The sequence below is a fragment of the Sus scrofa genome, chromosome 9, assembly GCF_000003025.6.
Source record: "Sus scrofa isolate TJ Tabasco breed Duroc chromosome 9, Sscrofa11.1, whole genome shotgun sequence".
Lineage (NCBI taxonomy): Eukaryota > Metazoa > Chordata > Mammalia > Artiodactyla > Suidae > Sus > Sus scrofa.
In genome coordinates this window covers 93,678,676-93,701,007 of record NC_010451.4, presented here as the reverse complement: position 1 = coordinate 93,701,007, position 22,332 = coordinate 93,678,676, and the positions used below count along the sequence as shown (strand labels likewise).

Genomic DNA, 22,332 nt, shown 5'->3' with positions numbered 1-22,332 from the left:
GATGAAGACCTAGACAAATGGGTTTGACTGAAGGATCTCTAATGTGCTATGACATCTCTATTATCAGAGTAAAAATGGTTCCCTTTAACCATTTTCTAGTAAGCCTTTTTTAAAAACTTTTCACTCCAGAAATTTCTAATGTTTTTGAAAGAGCACTTTGGACACAGTGCTCATTTATGTTTCAATTTTTCCTAATGAAGGGAGAAGCTTCCATTCCTCTAACTACCAAAGATCATGATTAGAGGTTTGGAAAGCCTTTTAGGCAGAGGCTGGAAAGGCACCTCTTTAGGGATACCAGTGGTCTATTGTGTTAGCAATTTATTCTTTGGCCAAGGTACAAACTGCACTAGATAATCTTGAAAGTCCACTTCTGCTCTGAGATTTCATCTGCCACAGACATCACGCTGTTAAGCTTTTATCGAAAAATGTCTCACACCCTCCAGACACTTTGCAGAATTAGAAACCAACTATATTTGCCAGACTGAACAGACAGGCTGGAGTTTCCAAGAGCAGATTCGTAGGCAGCTCAAAATATTTGCTGCTCCTTCTACACTGTACGTGACATGCACAGAAAACACACAGTTTCCCCTTTTCTCCTACCCCACTGGCTTTCTGTTAAGATATTCTCATTTTCCCAGGACTGGGGGTCTTGCGGCATGTTCCCAGGTCACCAAGACACAGAGCCCCAGCTACCATTAGTACGGTTAAAGTTGCCTTTGCCTGGTTTGCCAAGATTCTTAGCCAAGAGAGAATTCCAGGGGATAGTAACCCTTCTGACCTGTCAAAATCTCCCTATTATGATTTCTCAATCCATGAATGAGCTATCCCAATGCAAACGCCTGGTTAGCACCTTCCTCTCTCTCCTAAACAATTTAAAGCTCCAGAAAGGAAAATGCAAATTAAGTCCTCTTCAAAAGTAACCTAAATAAATTTGGTTCTGTTAACGTTCTTTTATTGTTGGTAGGAAATCGTTATTCAGTCCCACAGCTTAAAAAAAAAAAAAAAAAAAAAAAATCTATTTCAGGACAAGCTGCTGTTTGTCATGTTCTGATCCCAGGGCTCCCCCTTGTGCCCAGACAAGCAATTGCCTCAAAAAAGAACTAAAGGTCAGCACACTTAGGGTGTGGTGTTCAAGTAGTTCACTAGAGCAGCGGTCCTCAAACTTCAGTGTGCATCATAAGTTTTATCAAAACATGGGTGAAGGACTCCCTCCTGTAGAACAGAAGCTTCAAATTTAGCTCTTCAGAAAACTAAAATGCAAGACAAAATCCAAGAATCTGTCTCAGAAAAAAAAACAAGCCAAATCTACAAAATGAGGGTTAAACCAGTAGTTCTCGAATTTTAATATGTATCAGAATTGCCTTGTGTTTTATAAAAATTCCTGTGCTGATCACTCGAAAATTCTTTGGTTTTCATGGAAGGCCTAGAAATCAGTTTTAAAGCAGACATCCCAAGATTCTCTGCCACAGGTCATCTTGGGAAACCCTTGCAAAGACAGTCAAGTTCCCCAAGTTGTAAAAAACTGCTAGAGGTCAAAGGAGGAACTTTACTTTTCCTCTCCTCAAAAGGAAATAATTAGTTTCTACATGCTATCATTTAACGTCATGATGCTATTTTGTTGTTGTTATGTTAAAACATCAGAACACACCTTGGGAGAGTTAGAGTGATAGAGCTTTAGTAACATTATCTGCTTGAATCCGAGATCTGGAGGAGGCTTCATAAGTCATCCAGGTGGACTCTTAGAGGGTAGACCCACAAAGGTGTTGCCAGGTCCAAGAAAGAATCTCAGAAGGGCTACAGTAATTAGAACAAGCCTCGGAACCCAGTTCTACATGATGGGCTATCAGAGGATAATGAAGGAATCTCTGAACACACCTTCTCATAAAGAAAGTGTGCTTTGCTGCCTTGACTCCAGCGTGGATGCTGGCACATAGATCCTCTACCACACGATGCTCTTGGGCACCAGGCCCCCTCTGTTTCTTTCACAGATGTCTATTACCTTTTATTATATACTGCGCTCATCACATTCTTTTCTCACCTTTAAGAGGTGAAAAAAAATTAATTCATAGATCTATGAGAGCCAGAGAAACACAGCTGGCAAGAGATGAATGCTCATGTGCCTTTATGCCTAGAAATGGGCCTGAAAATGTTACCACTGTGATTAAGATATTAAGTAATAGAAACAACACCTAGACCACTGATTTCCAGTCCTGATGGAACAGGATTGTACCATAAGCAAGATAACTTAAAGTCTCACAAAAGTTACTATGAGACACCAAAAACAAAATTAAGGCAATCATTTTTTTTTTAAATATATTGCTATCTTGATGGAGAAAAATCTGCAAATCAAATTAGGATCCAGGAGTTCCCGTTGTGGCGCAGTGGTTAATGAATCCGACTAGGAACCATGAGGTTGCGGGTCCGATCCCTGCCCTTGCTCAGTGGGTTAACGATCCGGCATTGCCCTGAGCTGTGGTGTAGGTTGCAGACACGGCTCGGATCCCACGTTGCTGTGGCTCTGGTGTAGGCTGGCGGCTACAGATCTGATTAGACCCCTAAACCTGGGAACCTCCATATGCCGCAGGAGCAGCCCAAGAAATAGCAAAAAAACCAAAAAAATAAATAAATAAAAAATAAAAATTAGGATCCAAAGCTACTTGAACCCCCCCAAAATTTCAGAATAAATAATCTGCATACTGAACAATGAATAACCATGAAAAATTAAAATCAGGAGACATTTAAGCATTACTTATGCCGCGATAGCAATCTTTAAGTTGACGGTTTTGAGTCCATGAAACTGCTTGTTTTTTCCTAACGTTCCCACAAATGTGGCTATATTAATCAGATCTAGACTGTGGACAGCTGTTACGTCAATGCCAATCAGTTAGGTGAACTGTATAATGTAGTCTCTACGTCTGACTCTAACTTGGTGATTCCACCACCACTGATCAGAAAACTCAAGAGGTGGAAATGGATCTACCCTGACCACCATCCCCTTGTAGAGAAAGGCACTATGACCCAAAGGTTAGATTGCTCAATCTAGATCACCCAGATAGTTCGCTGCTGATGAAATACTATAACCAGGAAAGTTCCTAATCTAGCTCTCAAAGAAACTGAGGCTAGAGTGTAAGAATAAATACAAGGATACAAACAGTATAGTTATATCTCACTTAAATAATTTTCAAGAGAATTAGACACTCAGGCAAACAAGATGAGAATATGTCATTGGGGAGAGTGGGAAGTATTGAGATTGGCAAGAAGAAATACCTCCTGACAGGCACTCCGCACATCCATACAGCAAAAATCTATAGATTCTGTGTCTCTTTCTGCCTTACATCCATAGAGAGCACAGTGCTGAATAGTGAGATTCTGGAGAGTTTTGCTTCCTGATACATGCACATGTAGAAGAATCATATAGAAATAAGACTACCTGGGGACGGAAATCACTCCTGCTCCCTGTTTAGCAGGATTACACCTCATTTTCACAGCAGTTGATCGGCCATTAACACAAGAGGTTGTAGTTGTAGAAGACCTATTGGAGGGCAGACGTCATTTCACAAAACAGGTATGACACAGGTTACAAAGACAAAAGTATCCTGGGTGCATATTCTAATAATATATGAAAAATGTATCAACATTCACTAACTGAGCATTTTAATACATATTGAGTTCACTGACTTTCACTGCCTATGAAAAGTGAAATATTTCCCCAGGTAAAGTGTTAAGCTATCATCAAAGGATTTAGTAAAGCTATTCTAATTATAATCAAAATTATAATCAAAAGAATTTTTAAGAGATTAGAGGCCATAGCTACTTAGGCTGATGTTTTGATGTGTGAATTACAAATAATTACTGCCCAGACAATGAAGTAGAGTCTCTTTATTGCCTAATTTAAAAGATTATATATATGAGAAACATTATATAATGCTTTCTAAATATTCCATGTGTCCCATTTTTTACTAAGCCCTTCAAAGAACCAATTACTAATTATCTGTGAAGTATAAGCTACTATGCTAGCCACCCTAAAGTGACATTCTTAAGATTAAGAAAATAGTTAAGAGAAGCAGCATGTTCACTTACTTATAAAAGAAATGCACATCTGGAATTTGGCTTGGTGAAACTGGGAACATATCTTCTTTTATATTAATATTTTGCAATGTGGTTTCAACTGTCACTCCTAGATGACAGTAAAAGAGAAACTATTAAATCATATGGAAAATTAAGTTTACTTATTCTCTGTATAACTGAATAGAAAATAGCTTTACTCTGATGCTGTAATTTTATCAGAAATATTATATTAATCCATTATTGGTAAGAATAATAAACTTTACATAGTTTCCAGAATAAAAGGTAAAAGATTCTACTCCCTAGCTTTCTAATCTTATTTAAGTTACTTTACTTTCCTGGTTCTCCTGAAATCCGTAAAATGAATGCAGTGATTTAGATTATCTCAAAAGTTCCTTCCAGTTCTAACATTTCAATAATCTACTATTATAATTCTCAGCATTTTATGTGTTTGGTTGAATAAGCTGGGCTACTTTGCTATACAGCTTTTTGTTCACATTCATTATAGACACATTTGACAAAACAAAAATTTCTGCATCCTAACAGCTTCCAAAAAATAACTCCAAATTTTACTTAACTGACAAGTAAGTCATTCCCCTCACCCCAGGCAAAATGATTGCAAAGCCAAAAGGCAAGCACTAACAGCAACCTTTGTTCTAAGATGTCTGATGATGAACGCTATAACTGTCCTTGGTGCTGAAAATTACAGCTAAACTCCTCTGCAGTCTATAGCAATGGTTCTTAACCTTGCTGCAGATTAGAATTATCTAAGTTTGTTAAATTGTTAGATTATCATATGCCTTATATTTCCTAATCCCTACCCCAGAGATCTTAACAAAATTGATTCTTAAGAATTACTACTTAGGGACCTGAATTATTCTTAAAACTTCCCTATAATTTCTAGACCACAGAAATAGAAGGGGCAGATATGGTAAATACAACTCAGCACACTGACTCTTGCTGCTTGTTACCAGCTTCTGGTATGAAAAAAGAAAATGAAGACTGGCAGCAGATATTATGATTTAGGTTTATATTGCGTTTGTTTATTGTTCTTTTGTTATCAGTTTGGGTTTTTTCTTTAATTATGTGGCCCCTTAAACTCCTAAACAATCTGAGGAAAGGCACTGACTCAGAAAACAATATACCCCATATAAATTAATACACATTGTAGAAGCTTTCTCTACTCACTGAGATTGGTCAAAATATCTCACTTGTGGGAACTTTTTTTTTTTTTTTTTTTGGTCTTTTTGTCTTTTTAGGGCTGCACCTCAGCATGTGGAGGTTCCCAGGCTAGGGGTCTAATCAGAGCGTAGCCACCTGCCTATGCCACAGCCATAGCAGTGTCAGATCCAAGACACATCTGCGACCCACACCACAGCTCACAGCAACGGTGATCCTTAACCCACTTAGCGAGGCCAGGGATGGAACCCACATCCTCGTGGTTCCTGGTCGGATTCGTTTCTGCTGTGCCATGACAGGAACTTCACTTGTGGGGACTTTTTAACCATGTTACAAAAGATGGTTTAGATTTACCTGTGGGCTTTATTTATCTTTGGTGAGCACCAATGCAATGACAAGTTATCAGTACCATAATTTCAGAACAAAGGCATGAGTGCACTTATGAACCAAATGATGCTTACCTAAAAACGTATCTGCCAGAATGATGGACTGTGAGGATAAGGCTGCTCGGAAACCCTTACTTTCAGAAGGAATAATAGTTGACTGGCATACAAATGCTCCTACTAAATTTGTGTAATCCTCTGACCCTGCCGCCGTTTCCTTTACTGTAAAGTCTGTTATGTTGTTGGTACAAAGGGCCGACTTCTTCCCCTATTAGGAAAACAAAATCATAAAGAGCTTTTACTGAAGATCAGTCTCTAAACCAGATCCCAGCTGGCTAGTGATTCTAGCAGAGTACTGGCTCTCTCCTCACTGCAATTCTGATTTAATTGATCTGGTTTAGGGCCCAGGCACCAGTACTTTTTAAAAGTTCTTGAGGCAATTCCAATGTTCAACCAAGGTTGAGAGTCACTGAAGTTAGAATGAATACTGTAATTCAAGGCTGCTCTGCTTCCCCAACAACAAACATCATTTGTGCTGCATGAAAGCCATCTAATGTTAAGGAAATAAAAGTCATACACAGAATCTTCAATTCTTAGGATAACAATGCATACAAAGAGATCAGAAACCTGCTGGTGAAGGATTTAATCCTGGGAAAAAAGATTTGCTCTTCTTTCTCCTATACAGGTTTGGGTGTGTCAGGAAAGGAATGTCAAGGCTGAGAAAGCAAATATAAAAGCCGAGGATAACATTTAAATTCTAAATAGTCACTGAAAGCACCTTCCTTCAACAAATCTTAGATTCAGTGATGTGTATCTCCTCCACTACACAGTAAATTAAAGGGAATACTTCTTTAATCATTTGGAAGGTATTTGGAAGATATAATTTATAAATATTAGCAGACTCTTAAAATATAGCATGTTTAAATATATGACAGTCCCAGTCCAAAGGACTAGAGTTTACCCTATAAATTCTACAAAGAAATGTATATAGAAAAACAGGAACATGAGTATATTGGTTTTAGATGCAAGTGTGCAGAGATGGGCATAAACAAAGAAAAAAGATTTCTCTTTCTTAATGCAGCTAGCAATCCTAACCTACACAACTTTCTCCCGCCACCAAGGCTTCGCACCACAACACAGGTGCAACATATTTTTACCAAGTTTAAACGGTTGAAATCAGAAGAGAGGAAAAAAAGGGGAAAGAGCAGAGATAAACTACTGAGGAAAGGAAAACAACAATAAATGAAAAGAAATGAGAATAAAAAGGAAAGAAAAGGAGAAAGATACAAGGAGAATATAAAAGAGAAGACAGTGGTAATACAGGAATAAGAAAAAGAAGGGTAATAAGTAATGGAATTAACTTTATTCATTGCTTCATGCAGCATTTAATGCAATAGGTATTTAATATATATTTATTTATTGAGTGGACTGAGTGACTAACCAATCGAATGAGTCTACTGAATCATTCCATGTAAAATCAGGATAAGACAAATGTCAGACCATGTGAAGTGTATAGCTCTCTTAGTCTGAAAACTTCTCGAGTCATGAGATCTCTTTTTATTTCCTTTGTACAAAGTTTGGCATAGCATCTCATAAAAGACCACTGGATATATAGGAGTTAACACGGAATGAGACATGGGAGAAATGTCTTATTATATTTTCACCTTTGTTAACAGTGAATATATACATATACATCCCAACCCCAAGCTTGTATGCCCACAAAAATATTGGAAACAGAGTCCTGTAACTCTCCCATTATCAGCAGAAAGTAAGGTTTTGCTTCTTTCCAAAGAAAATAAAATCCCATTAAACCCCATTATTTATTAGCAGAGGCTACCGGACCCACTGACACTTGTCCCCTGCTTACTTCCTTTTTAGTATGAGGCAAACTTCTTGAAAGCTTTTTCTTTTCAAAACCCAAAATTGACAATATAAACAACAGTAAAACTTTCTCAAACTTTAACTTCCTGCCTTCCTAACAGGTAGGATTGACAAGCCTGACCCACTTTCACAAAACTGAAAAATCCTCAAAGCATTTACACCATGGCTCCAAGCTCTGGGGTTCAACCGACTGGATAAGTGCTTTGATGGACTGAGAACCAGACAAGGTTGCCCCTGGTGGAGAAAACTGCCAACATGCTAGGAGGCAACAGAGGATTTCAGCTGTCAAAACTCAGTTTCTGACATTTGCTTGTTAGTTTCCACAGAGATTTTATTGGTCCATCAACACAGAGAGTAACTCAGAGCTGAAACATAGCTCCATCTCACCTTGACAGTCAGAACTCACCTCATGCCCACATAAACTGATATTGAAGAAATGGAAGTATTTTGTCCCTTTGGAAGTAAAGCTGGGACCATTCATTAAGGAGCCCACACTGCTGAGGTTGCTGAAGTCATAGCGCAAACTCTGATTTTCTTTTTCATGGTAGAAAAAGCAGTCACTGTAGCAAACTGAGTGGTCCTTTGATTAAAGATTAAGAAATGTAAAGAAAAACAAAACAAAACAATATGGCAGGAAAGTATTAGTTGCTATGAAAAGATGTGTTACCAAAAATTCTACGTTTAAAAACTATTTCAGCAATTTTGTCTTAGTTGTGATAAATGTTACCATGCTACTATAGAGGATTTCTAAAACTACAGATTTCTCTAGGCAACATTCAGAAGAGTCATAATTTTTAAAGAGTAAAGTTATTCTAAGATTGTTTCTTGTTGAAAGGCATTTTAATAAATAGCCAAATTTTTGTGTTACGCCCGTTTAAACAAACATTAAACTATTTTTTCCTTCACCTATAACATAGCATCAATCTTTGCACTTAAAATGTTATGATATATGCTTGCTGTTCTCCATATACGCCTAGAGCCTACCTAGAGAGAAGCAGTTTACTTGTACTACCTTAACGGAATATACAAGAACTCAGCTTTAATATTTTTGGAAAGCACTCTTATTTGGATGCTCTTCTTAATATTTTATGTCCCCAGTAATTAGCATTTTCATGGCACATATTAAGAGCTCAAAAGATTTAAGAGGAGATAAACTAAGAAAGGGAATGAGAAAGTCATTTGTACAGATAAAGAGCAACTTCATAGCTCCTGGAGCAACATTAAGAGTAATCTGTGAGTGTGTCTATTAAAATATGCTTTCCTGGTGAGAACTAAAACACAGACCCCCTTACCTGCGTGCTTCTACTCCCAGGCCCACACGGAATACAAGCCTCCTTTCCATAGACCTGATGTATGGACAGGTAGGTATCAGGTGGACACTCCTTGCACTGGTTGGTTTCTTTCTCAATGTAGTGGCCTGGGGGGCAGGGGACACACGATGAGCCCGACTGTTCAGAACCGAGGGCACAGGCACGGCATGAGGATGCCACCCCATCAACTGCATTAGTGGCAGTGATAGAATAAATCTTCACCATGTCATTGATGAACCGTCTATTCTAAAAAGAGAGCAAGAAAGTAATGACCTCCGCCTTAGTGCTTAGTTGTACAACCAGACTGTTTTATGTTCACATCACCAAAATAACTAAGCACAGTGTTCCAGTCTGAGAGTTTATAAGTGACAGTGGACTTTTTTTTTTTTTTTTTTTTTTTTGTCTTTTTGTCTTTTTGCCTTTTCTAGGGCCACTCCTGCGGCATATGGAGGTTCCCAGGCTGGGGGTCTAATCGGAGCTGTGGCCGCCAGCCTATGCCAGATCCAGAGCAATGCAGGATCAAGCCATGTCTGCGACCAACACCACAGCTCATGACAATGCCGGATCCTTAATCCACTGAGCAAGGCCAGGGATCGAACCCACAGCCTCTTGGTTCCTAGTTGGATTCATTAACCACTGAGCCAAGTCAGGAACTCTGTGACAGTGGATTAACAGTACTTCCTTTTGGTTCTTTTTTGGAGAAAAAAAAAAAAAAAAAAAGTCTTAAATCTGAACACTAGAAGCGAATTTCCACAGTAATAGAGTTCCAGGAGTTTTGTCACAACCACTATGAGACTATGTCATAACTGGTACAAATTCAGACATAAGTGTACACTTCATGTCTGGAAGAACCAATATGATTTAACAAAAGAGCAATGTTATCTCTCATCACTGTTTATTCAGATATAAGCCCAAATGTCATGAAATAATAGGATGATTGCAGTGTGGCCATGTGGAAAAGACTTGGACCAGGGATTAAAACGTCCTCATGCAAACACTAACTGTGTGATCCTGATGCAATCCTATCATTTCTTGGGGCTGCTTCTCCCTCTCTAGCACTTTCCTTAACCAACAGACTCTGATTTCTACTGCAAGGAAGCCTAACACAGAGTGAAAACGTGGGTCTTACTATACTTTTCCTCTTGTGATCCTGAGTCAATTAAGGTCTAGTTTCCATCAAGCAGTAAGCATCAGTCTATCAGCAAAGAGCAGCTGCGTACTGCTTTCTGGGAAGTGAGGAAGCCTGCCACAGCATATTCACACCCCTCACAGGGAGGAGGGGGATCCTGAACTCTCAACTCAACTCAAGAAAAGTCTGGGGAATGGGTTTCCCAGCGAAAGCTGAGGAGAAGAGAGAAAAAGCTTTACATTCACCACCACGGTGTTAAGGCGGCTTCTTCAAGAGAGATTTACTTTGGTCTCACCCTGAGAGGGCAAATCAATGGAAATCCACAAAAATTACACATAATTGAAGCATATCATGTAAATTACTTAGGGGAGGATTAAGGTCTATCCTAGAAAGGAAAGTAAAAGATAATAGTTCTGTGTGTTAACCCAATAGTGTGTACACATGAACTCTCCAGGCTATAAAAAGAGACAGTCATTACTGTAATGAAATAATAAACCAATACTAGTGATGACTCCTGGACAAATGTCAGATCATTCAGACAAAGAGGAAAGTCACCAGCCTGCACAAAGTCTCAGAAAGCTTTAAAGGTTATGTTTTTAAATAACTACAAAATCAGACTTTCTTTCTCTTAAGCACTTAGCAACTGTGTTTGTTCAAAGTGTAAAACAATTCAAAGGTACATGGTGTTGTTCCACTTCATACAATCTTGCTCTCAAAACGCGAACCAAAAAAATATCATTTTATACCAATCTACTCCGTAACTAAATGATTGACTCCACATCAGTAAAAGCCTCAGTCTGTTCCTCCAGGAGATATGAAAGATCGTTTCACACAAAATCTCCCCAGGGAATGTCATCTTGGTGGTTTTTTTTAAAAAAAGAAAACGCTTAGAACTTACATCTTGACCCTGATTCGTCCTCTGGAATGCCCACGTGAATGTGAACGTGGCATTCTTGAAGATGACATGGGTATAAGCTTGTTTTTCTTTGGTTCCACCCCATGATTCCACCACGTTGGTACTTTTTCTATTAATATCCTAAAATATAGTAGAAAATACATATATCAAAAAGCACATACTCGGCATTAATACACACGTGTTTACCTTATAATTAAATGTTTGTATTTACACTAAACCCTACAGATTAGTGAACATTTACCTGCAGAACATGTAACCCTACAACTCTCAAAAACTTTTCTCCAAGTCTACATAAATACTCACTAGTTCAGTAATTAAAATGTATCAACAACCCTGTCAGTACACCCTGAATGAGGTCTCAAATCACAGTATACTTCAGGATTTTTTCTTTTGGTGGGGAGGTGGGATTGTGTGTATATGTGTGACCCTAGCTTAGGAAACACACCTAGAAAGAGAAACCTAATTCCTCACACCTCTCACAGTAAACTTTGAGAATCTTCATAAACGGAAAGGTTTTCCATTTTTATCTTTTCCTTGAAAAATTCTGACAGGCAGCTCTGGCACAGGAATTCTAAGTTCCCCCTGAATTACACTTGCAATTTCCAGTGAAGTTTTACTAGAATGTTACTTTGGGTTCATGCATTCTCCTTTTGCTTATACTTGAATTCCAAATAGGTTAATTTCTGTAATATCTTATTTGTGATTTCCTTAGCTAAATTCAGTATTTAGAATGTTATAGAAATGTGTGACATTCCAACCAATATGCTGTAATTAACATGGTTACAAAACAAAAATAATAAGCAATGTAATACACACCTAATTTATTTGAAATGAAAAACTAAGACTAACTCTGAATTTTCTAATTAGTCTTCCCTGCAGAAACCCTAATAGATGACTACAGAATTTGGATCCCAGATGATGATAATACAGCGGCATGAACTCAAGACACATCTCTTCCTTTCTAAGATATAAACACAGAAGTCAAGCATGTTATAAAGGAACCAGATATGCTATAAAGATATGCGTCATAAGTTCACACCACAGATAAGAATAACAGAGTGTGCTTGTCATACATTTCATTATTCCCCACAGTATCAAACAAGCAAATCATCATATACACCATTTCCTAAAAAGAGCTCATAATATACAGATACTGCTTTGTTAAACACCATCTTTCTGGAAGTTATTCCCCTAATAAATACAATATAATTGCATTACTGCAAATAATATCACCTTACCTTTAATTATGGAAAGCACTACATGATTTTGAAAGCATTCTGATGTGTCATTTTAGGTGGAGATTATCTCAAAACATCCTGTGCAGAGATCAAATCTCAGAAAGAGGAAAGAGGTCCTGCTACGAGCTAAAAACTCCTAAGAGGGACTTAGCAAATTAAATACCTGTGTTCCCTACCCTCAGGAATGTTTGGTCAACTGAGGGACACAAAGACATGAATACACTCACAAACTTAAGAGGGTTTCCAAGAAGGGCTGCAGGACCACACTGGAGAGAGTGGTTAACTTTACTTAAAGGAATAGAGAAAGCTTCCCAGAAGAGGTGGAGTTTGAGCTGCCCTTGAAGCAGGAATGGGAGTTCACGGAACAAAAGGAAGAAATTCATTCTAGCTTAGAGTGTGCCAAGGCATTGAAAAGTACAGAGTGTTCCACTAACAAAGTCAGGGTTTCTCAAGAGGGGTGAGTAGTACCAGCAGTTTGGTAACAGAAGCTGGACAAAGAGTACAAAAAGCCATACAGACACCATGCTAAGGAATTTTAAGTGTATTCATAGGCTACTCTTCCTCAAACTTTAGTGCATATCAGAACCACCCTCAAAACACAGGCTGCTAAGGCCCCATCACCAAAGTTTCTCATTAGGACTAGGATGGGGCTCAGAAATGTGCATTTCTAACAAGTTTCTAGGTGATGCTGGTCCAGGAACCTCATTTTGAGAACCACTGCCACAGCAATACAAAGCCACCATGGGTGAAGGTGTAGATTTGTTGCAGTGCCCTCTGCTATTGTTTTTATGTCTGTAATTTTGATAGCAGCATGGGTGAGAGGATGGAGATTGAAAAGGAGACTACAGGAGTTCCCATCGTGGCTCAGTGGAAATGAATCTGACTAGTATCCGTGAGGCTGCAGGTTCGATCCCTGGCCTCACTCAGTGGGTTAAGGGTCTGGCGTTGCCATGAGTTGTGGGGTAGGTCACAGACATGGCTCAGATCTGGCATTGCTGTGGCTGTGGCGTGAGCTAGGAGCTGAAGCTCTGATTAGACCTCTGGCCTGGGAATCTCCATATGCTTTGGGTGTGGCCCTAAAAGACAAAAAAAAAAAAAAAAAAAAAGAAGAAGAAGAAGAAAAAAAAAAAGAAAGGAGACTACAGTTGAGAGAAAACAGGAGTCTAAATTTCAGTAACAGCACTGAGTATGAAGAAGAACTAATGAATTAAAGAAATAAGGAGGGAAAGCTGCAAGAATTGAAGACTTCTTGGTTTTTGTGGTATGATAGATGGAAGTGTTGAAGATTATCCATCATGTTTTTTTTGTTTTTGTTTTTTTTTTTAGGGCTGCACTGTCAGCATATGAAAGTTCCCAGGCTAGGGGTCAAATCAGAGCTGTACCACAGTGGCCTACACCACAACCACAGTATCAATGGGTCCGAGCCACATCTGAGACCTACACCACAGCTCACAGCAATCCCGGATGCTTAACCCACTGAGCGAGGCCAGGGATCAAACCCACGTCCTCATGGATACTAGTCAGGTTTGTAACCTGCTGAGCCATAATGGGAATTCCTATCATCATCTTGTTTTACTATTAACAATGTCTTTTTTTTCCCAGAACAAAATAGTACCCCTTCATGTAAGCTATTAGTAATTATGAATAAATATTTAAATCTCCACTTGTCTTGTAAACCATGGAGGAAATTATTAATGGACTTTCAACTAACTACTCAAGGACTGTTGGGCAAAGAACAAAAATAAATCATGTCTGTTTTATAACACTAAAGTCTTAGCCAACAAATTTTTCATAATCACATGAGGGTCTTAGTAAGGTTTATGCTGCTATTTTCCTCACCTATTGCTGAAATTTATAGGACTTCAACTAATAAATGGGCAAAATTATGACATGTGCATAGTAAAGTCTTCTGCCTACATTTATTAACAAGAAAGAGTATTATTTTTCCCAATGCTCTTCATCTCCACTATTTTTTGCCCTCATTTATTAATACATGTTTTTCCCTCCTAATAGTTTAAACAGTTACTAGGGGAGAATTTTCACTCTGCTGGTGGCATAGTTTTAGGAAGGAATTTTCTATGGGATTAATATTTCCTGATTTCTGCTGGTTACCCAGGCCCCATCACTCAGTTCTCCCCACAAGGAATGAATGTTTTCTTTGTGGTTTCACCGCACAAATTCTTAGTGACTTTTTTAGAAGTGTTTGAATGTATTTGGAAGGCCCTAAAATGGGAAAAAGAATGAGATTCTTATCCCAACTTGCATGAATAAGTTCACACTTGAAAGAGAATGCTACGCTTAGAACTCCACCTCTGAAGGCCACTCTTTCACTTACCACCATGAAGTACAGAACACAGTCGGCTGAACAGAGAGTCTCAAAAACAAATGTAATTCTTCCCAGTTCAGAACCCATAGCTCCAGTCATTGATGTTGGCGGTCTATTTAAGAGATTAAAATTGTAATATTTATAGCATGTTCTAAATACAGTCTGGAAAAAAAATTAAGTCCCTTGTTTCATTAAGCTCAAAGCCACACTCTTCTCTTCTCCTAGTCAACTGCTTCCACCAACCACAACTCCTTCCTCCCTCAAAGTATATATACAACCATGGTAACATACTGCTAGCATCTCTTGATTCAAATTCTGCCACCCAGTCTACAGCAAGAAAAAGACCCCTGCTGGGGAATTTCAATATGGCACAGTGAGCAAAATGAGATTAAATAATGTGTAACATACTGCCTTATAGACAGAACTACCCAGAAAACAAACATTTATTTTTAAAAAGTTTCAGCTTCATCTAAGTAATATATAATTAATGGTTACAGTTTCTCAAGCACTATGCTACAGATATTCTTAATATGATACATTATCCTGTACACCTTATTATTTGCAAAGTACATCACAATATTAATATATTTTATAGTCAGTCCTACTTCATCTATTTCTACAGGCAAACAGGCATGAGGATTCTTACAGAAGGGAATCAGAATGGTTTTCCTTACTTAAATCCTGGGATATGCAAGTTTAAGATCAGGTAATCATTATCAGAACCTCCAGCCCCACTCTGGATATGATCTCCAGCCACCTCCCAACCTAAAAATGACAAAGGTTATCTTTATCAATAAAAATTCCATTAATGATTTCCAACAATCTTTTCTTTTATGTAAGCCCACAAAAAAAGAATTTCCTATTTTCAAATTGCAGTTGCAAATTGCATGCAGAGGTAGACTCCTAGATACCAATAAAGACATTGCATAGGATTCTCCAGGAACAATCAAGTAATGCACATTTTTGCATGTAAGTTCTGCAATGGTAAAATTAACAACAGTTTTCTCAATGAGGCATGATTTTTTTTCAACCAGTACAGGTGGTCTTTATTCATTTTAATGTATTAAGATGAAAAATCCTAGTCTTCGGGTAACCAATGAGAAATAGAAGCTTCAAATTAATTAATGAAGATGTGGGGACTGGAGTTCTTTCTTATAATTGGTTGTACTGTTGTTCCCTCATTTAACCCCTGTTCTGCATGTAACCGAACAGAACCCTACAGGGCCTTCCCAGAATAGATCTCTCCCCATGTCCTCGGCCTGCCTTTTGTCTATAGAAAAAGTTTAGTCAAAGAATAAATTTAATCATAGAAGTGAGAAAATGCAGAAATAAAAAAATCATCAAGCAAGACAAAATAATAGCTTAGCCATTCAACAAAGTCAAGGACTTTTAGTTCTTCCTCAAGAAGTGTAGATAATATTCTGAGTCATACTCTTGGAGCTGCTCTGCAGGTGCTAAAGCCCCCACCAGGTGGAAGAAGTTAACCATATGCTGCCCACAAGTATATAGACCCAGTTGGAGCCAGAAGATCGATGACAATGACTCCCAATTACCTCCCAACACACTCAATCAGAAGAATGTCCATGAGCTGATCACACCCTGCTCCTTGAACACTGTAAGACTCCTCACTAACCCTTCCAGTACATGACACAAGTTTGACGGCACTAGCCTGCTGTGGCCCCATTTGCCTGGCAAAGCAATAAAGCTACTCTTTTCTACTTCAGCCAAAACTCTGTCTCCGTTATCCAATTCAGTGCCAGGGCACAGAGGCTGAGTTTCAGTAACATGCAATCATTTACTTATTCATTCACTGAGGGCCATGAACCATGACATACATTAGGGATAGAGAGACAAGACTGGGTCCACCTTCACTAAGGAATCAGAAAAATCTGAGAGACACAGCTAACAACTGCCAATAGTATGGGGTAATAGTGATGCACATAGAAGGTGATGTGAGCTCTGAACTCTGCACAGAAACAACCAGCCTGCCATAGGCTGAAGTGGCCAATAAAATCAGGAAAGGAGGTCCATCCACCATGCACTGTCAAGAAAGGTTACTAATGGCAATGCTTAACATCAACACATCCACCTCCAAAGGAAAATGTCCACATCTGCAGCTTCAGTAGGTATAAGAGAGAAACCAGGAAAGAGATTCCTGTCAATGCTGTACTGGTGAGGTGACCATTTTTGAAATGTTATAGTCAGCAGTTTACAGAAAGATGATATGTTGAATATATATATTATCAGGCCCACCCCAAGTTTTAAAGATGCTATGTACTCACTTACTTGAGTATGAAAGAAATGCCAATTGTTTTGGTGTCCAGAAGTTGATGCAGATGAAAAGAGAGATAAGCAGGTCTCACCTTCTCATGTTAAGAATGGAACAGCTACAAAACGGTCTGAGCTGGGGGGACAGCAGGCCCTGATTACAGTGTGAGTAACATAAGAGGCATTTAAGTTTAGAGAGACTGAAAACTTGTGGTGAGGGTGCTAAAGAAGGGTTATTCCCAAGTGGAGGAATTCGACACCAAGAAGGTTTCTGTAAGGTCACTTCCTAGTGTTGAGCCATGTCATGAGGAGGGATGGACTAGCAGAGAAGGTCGAAGAAAAGAAAGTGGTATCTAGATAACAGCAGGTAGGATAGGAGGGCACTCATATCCTTGCAAGAGGAAACAAACCTTTCTCATGCCTGAACATTTTCTATTGCTACAGGTTTTATTGTATTCCCTCCAAAAAATATAACAAAGTTCTAATCCCCAGTGCCCATGAATGAAGCTTATTTGGAAATAGAGTCTTGGCAGATAAGATGAGGTCATTAGTGTGAGCCTTAATCCAACATGACTGGTGTCCTTATGAGAAGAGGAAACTTTAGACACAGACACACAGGAGACACAGAAACACGTGGATACAGGAGATGAGGGTCACATGAAGATGGAGGCAGAGACAGGAGTTACACTGCCACAGCAAGAAATGTCCAAGCCTGGAGCTTCTAGAACCTAGCAAAGGCAAGATAGGTCTTCCCATAGAGGTTCCAGAAGGAACATGGCCCTGCCAACACCTGGCTTCCCACCTGTTAGCCTCTAGAACTGTATCAATTTCTGTTGTTTTACACCACCTACTTTGTAAAATATTGTTGCAGCAATTTCACATTTTGCTTTTTCCCTCAGAATGAATCCCACGCTTTCCATGTTTTTATATACAATTTATATTTTAAGATTTATTTTTGTGTTCTTAGAAATCACATTTATATTTCACACAAAATTTTGAAAGCTATAGAGAAATTTAAGGATGAAAACTAAAATTATTTATAAAACCATCACCCAGAAGAAAATATTGTTTATATTTTGAGGTGTTTCTTTTCACTGCTTTTTCTTTTTTTGGCTGCACCCAGGGCATACAGAAGTTCCTGGGATTGAACCCATGCCACAGCAGCATAATGCCTGATCCTTAACCTGCTATGCCACAAGAGAACTCCTCTTTTCACTATTGTTTTGGATGCACACATGCTTTTACACCACTGAGATCTTATTGTTGATAACATTTTGTTTCATAGTTTTATATATTAACATTAGTTCAGAAGCATTTTTATGTATAAATACTTCACCAACATGATAATGATGGAATTAAAAGTTTATCATATAAACAGAGGTAATTAATTCCCTTAATTTACCAAGCCATTCACACTACAGGACTTACCTCTGTTGACCCAATGTAACCATATGGGTTGTTTTACCTTTAAAGTGATACTATAAGTGTTAAGTGATACTATAATGAACATATTTTTGTATTTTTTCTAGAAAAGAATCCCAGTAAAAGAATTATTGGCTGAGATAAACATATCTTAAATCAATATTTTGGGCTATTATTCTGTTTGAAAATAATAGGTATCCATGAGGAATATTTATTAAATATAGTAAACTAGATGAAAAAAAAAAGGAATTCAGATTTCTCAGAAACCTCCCACCCCAAGTGATAAACCCAACATTTTGGTGTATTTCTCTTCACCCTTTGTCCAGTGCATAATTTTCTTAAAAATATACCTTAGGTTTTACTGTATAATCTGCTTTCTACTTTTTTCATTTAGCATTATATTCTCATTTTTCTAATCATCATTATATCAAAGACATTTCCCCATTTAAAATTCTTTCTATGTCTATTTTAAAGAGTTAACATAATATTATATTGAATGGGCTATATCATAATTGTATTTAATCATACCCCATTGTTGAAAATTTAGTTTTCCTGTATTTTTGACTCTCATAAATAACACTAAAATTAACGTATTTGTGCATGATTTCTCTGCATCACATTGTTTCCTTGGTATAAATTCCCAGAAGTGGAATTACTGCGTTAGAGAATGGGAATATTCAAAATTCTTGAAACACTGCCAAGTTGTTTTCCTTGTAGCTGTCATTTTTACTGATTATATAACATTTCATCCAATTAGTATAGCATAATTTTGTAAACATTATCTTATTGTTAGAATTTAGATTATTTCCATTTTTGTTATTATGGGTAATGCTCAATGAAAAGCTTCATGAATAAACAGTAATTTGTTTCCAACTCTGAACTCCTCTCAGGCAAAATCCAATACATGAAAAATGTAATTCTACAAACCTGTTCCACAACTGTGGTAAATTCAGACCGACACTACAAAAGAACCTCAAAGTACTCCAACTCACATAGCCAAGTTGGTCAAAGCACATCCAATTTAACTCCATGATGGAATAACTGACCACCTCATGAGACAGGCCGCCCTGGGCCTCTGGCTTTGACCCCCATTATTTTGAGTGATACTTTTCTCAATGCTGGTTACTGTACCACCTGTCACAAAATCATATATCACTTTTTATCTTTGTATTTATCGCACTGCTGTTTGCTATTTTAATATCACGTACTGCTATTGCAGAGATGTATACTTCTTAAGTTAATAATTGAACATTTCTGAAAATCAGCAAAATGTATAATTATATTCTAAATGAATGAGTGAGCAAGTGGGTTACCTCAAATATTGTCATGAGAGTTAGACTAAGAATAACTTCTTTAGAAGTTTCTGTTGTGGCTCAGCAGTAATGATCCTGACTAGTATCCATGAGGATGAGGGTTCGATCCCCGGCCTCTGGGTTACTGGGTTAAGGATCTGGTATTGCCATGAGCTGTGACATAGGTCACAGACAAGGCTCAGATCCTGTGTTGCTGTGGTTGTGGCATAAGCTGGCAGCTGCAATTTCGATTTGACCCCTAGCCTGGGAACTTCCATATGCCATAGGTGTAGCCATAAAAAGCAAAAAAAAAAAAAAAAAAAAAAAAAAAAGTAACTTCTTTAAAAGATCAAATAAAAGCTTCAGATAATCTTTAGTAGTAAGTGAATACACATCAACATACACACACAAATATACTGCTGCTTTCATCTATACATTCCCACTCTTATTTATCCAATGTCTTAAACTTCCTCAATTTAGAATTCAATCATAGGATCTTTTTGGAATATAAACCCATACAGTCAAGTAATAACTAGTATGTTATTTCTTCTTCTCCTTTAGGATAAATTCCCAGAAGCAGGATTATTAGCTGATAAAGAATACTATTCTATAATGTTCATTATATATAAAGGCTTTTTTTAATATCTGTATATTCAAAATTACTCAATGACCTATGAACACACCTCAACTCTCTAGATCCCAAACCTATAAAAAGAGATGTGATTAAAAGGCACTGTTTTACAATGAGCAAATACAATATTGAGAAAAGGTGAACTGATCCAAAAAATACCAATAGGTTATAAAAGTAAAGGGCACATTTTGGTGTAAAATCCTAGTATCTGTAACACCTATTTCTACTGTCAAGCTTAAAAATATGTATATAGATACTGTCATTCATATGACCAATGAATATTACAAAACAACTAAATGCAAGTCTCACCAGGAACTTAAAATATAAGAGTAAAATTCAGCAAATGTCCTACAGAATTCTGCCACATTGTCAAGTTTTCAGTATGTGGGGTTCATATATATTTGTAAACACGGTCACAGACTTCATAGGCAAGGGGAATTAGGGATGATCTAACCCCTCACCATGGTTCAGTGCGGAGCCATAAAACCAAACGAGGTGGAAATGATTCCATACAGTGGTATGTGCACGGTAAGACTCTTTCAAGTGCAAACAACACACATTTCATTGCCTTTCTTGGTGAGCTATTCTGGTATTTATAACAACCACAAATGGAGATCCACAAAGTCTACTGGCAAAATACATTGAGTAGGCTAATCCTGAACTCACCATTCATTCCATCACACTTTGAGTTCCCAACATTGAAGCAGGAGGTTTTCATGTTGCCAGGAAGGACATTCCACCATTTATACTCAAACCCAAGAGCAGGCTCTGTTCCTGCTGGGCACGGTCTACATTCTATAGGAGATAAGAGAGGCAAACAACTACGATTAAACTGCATCTTCCCAATTTCCTCTCCCTCTGTTCCAAGCACCAATAAACTTTAACTAGTAGAGAGGCAAATGGGAAGGAGAGATATTAAACTGCCATTTTTTACTTAAGAATTAACAACTTGTACTGGCACAACACTGTAAATCAACTATACCTTAATTTTAAAAAACCAGGTATACATTTAAAAAAGAAAAAATAAAATTCAGCTGGAAGAACAAAAACAAATTAACTTTTTCAGGCATCCATATAGGAAGAGAAGAGATCAAACTGTCACTGTATGCAGATGATATGATACTATACCTAGAAAACCCTAAGGACTCAACCCCAAAACTCCTTGAACTGATTAATAAATTCAGCAAAGTGGCAGGATATAAGATTAACATTCATAAGTCAGTTGCATTTCTGTATACCAGCAATGAAACATTAGAAAAGGAATACAAAAAAATGATACCTTTTAAAATTGTACCTCACAAAATCAAATACCTCGGAATACACCTGACCAAAGAGGTAAAGGACCTATATGCCGAGAACTATAAAACTTTAATCAAAGAAATCAAAGCAGATGTAAAGAAATGGAAAGATATTCCATGTTCCTGGATTGGAAAAATCAATATTGTGAAAATGGCCATCCTACCCAAAGCAATCTACAGATTCAATGCAATCCCTATCAAATGACCCATGACATTGTTCACAGAACTAGAACAAACAATCCAAACATTTATATGGAACCACAAAAGACCCAGAATCGCCAAAGCAATCCTGAGAAACAAAAACCAAGCAGGAGGCATAACTCTCCCAGACTTCAAGCAATACTACAAAGCCACAGTCATCAAAACAGTGTGGTACTGGTACCAAAACAGACAGACAGACCAATGGAACAGAATAGAGAATCCGGAAAGAAACCCTGACACCTATGGTCAATTAATCTTTGACAAGGGAGGCAGGAACATCAAATGGGAAAAGGAAAGTCTATTCAGCAAGCATTGCTGGGAAACCTGGACAGCTGCATGCAAAGCAAAGAAACTAGAACACACCCTCACACCATGCACAAAAATAAACTCAAAATGGCTGAAAGACTTAAATATACGACAGGACACCATCAAACTCCTAGAAGAAAACATAGGCAAAACACTCTCTGACATCAACATCATGAATATTTTCTCAGGTCAGTCTCCCAAAGCAATCGAAATTAGAGCAAAAATAAACCCATGGGACCTCATCAAACTGAAAAGCTTTTGCACAGCAAAGGAAACCAAAAAGAAAACAAAAAGACAACTTTCAGAATGGGAGAAAATAGTTTCAAATGATGCAACCGACAAGGGCTTAATCTCTAGAATATACAAGCAACTTATACAACTCAACAGCAAAAAAGCCAATCAATCAATGGAAAAATGGGCAAAAGACCTGAATAGACATTTCTCCAAGGAAGATATACAGATGGCCAACAAACACATGAAAAAATGC

At 37.8% G+C, this 22,332-nt stretch overlaps 1 protein-coding gene across 2 annotated transcripts in view; it reads right to left on the bottom strand.

Annotated features, from left to right (window-relative positions):
* Positions 1-22,332, bottom strand: part of KIAA1324L (KIAA1324 like) — a 183,894-nt gene that overhangs the window by 23,732 nt on the left and 137,830 nt on the right. For both annotated transcript variants that reach the window (XM_003130217.5, XM_021063469.1), the window contains exons 10-18: positions 20,707-20,835; positions 15,102-15,192; positions 14,437-14,539; positions 10,846-10,983; positions 8,801-9,064; positions 7,915-8,088; positions 5,706-5,895; positions 4,081-4,177; positions 3,431-3,532 (exon numbers count right to left, since the gene is read on the bottom strand). In XM_003130217.5, the coding sequence (XP_003130265.3) occupies positions 3,431-3,532; positions 4,081-4,177; positions 5,706-5,895; positions 7,915-8,088; positions 8,801-9,064; positions 10,846-10,983; positions 14,437-14,539; positions 15,102-15,192; positions 20,707-20,835 (1,288 nt within the window). The remainder of the gene's footprint in view (positions 1-3,430; positions 3,533-4,080; positions 4,178-5,705; positions 5,896-7,914; positions 8,089-8,800; positions 9,065-10,845; positions 10,984-14,436; positions 14,540-15,101; positions 15,193-20,706; positions 20,836-22,332) is intronic.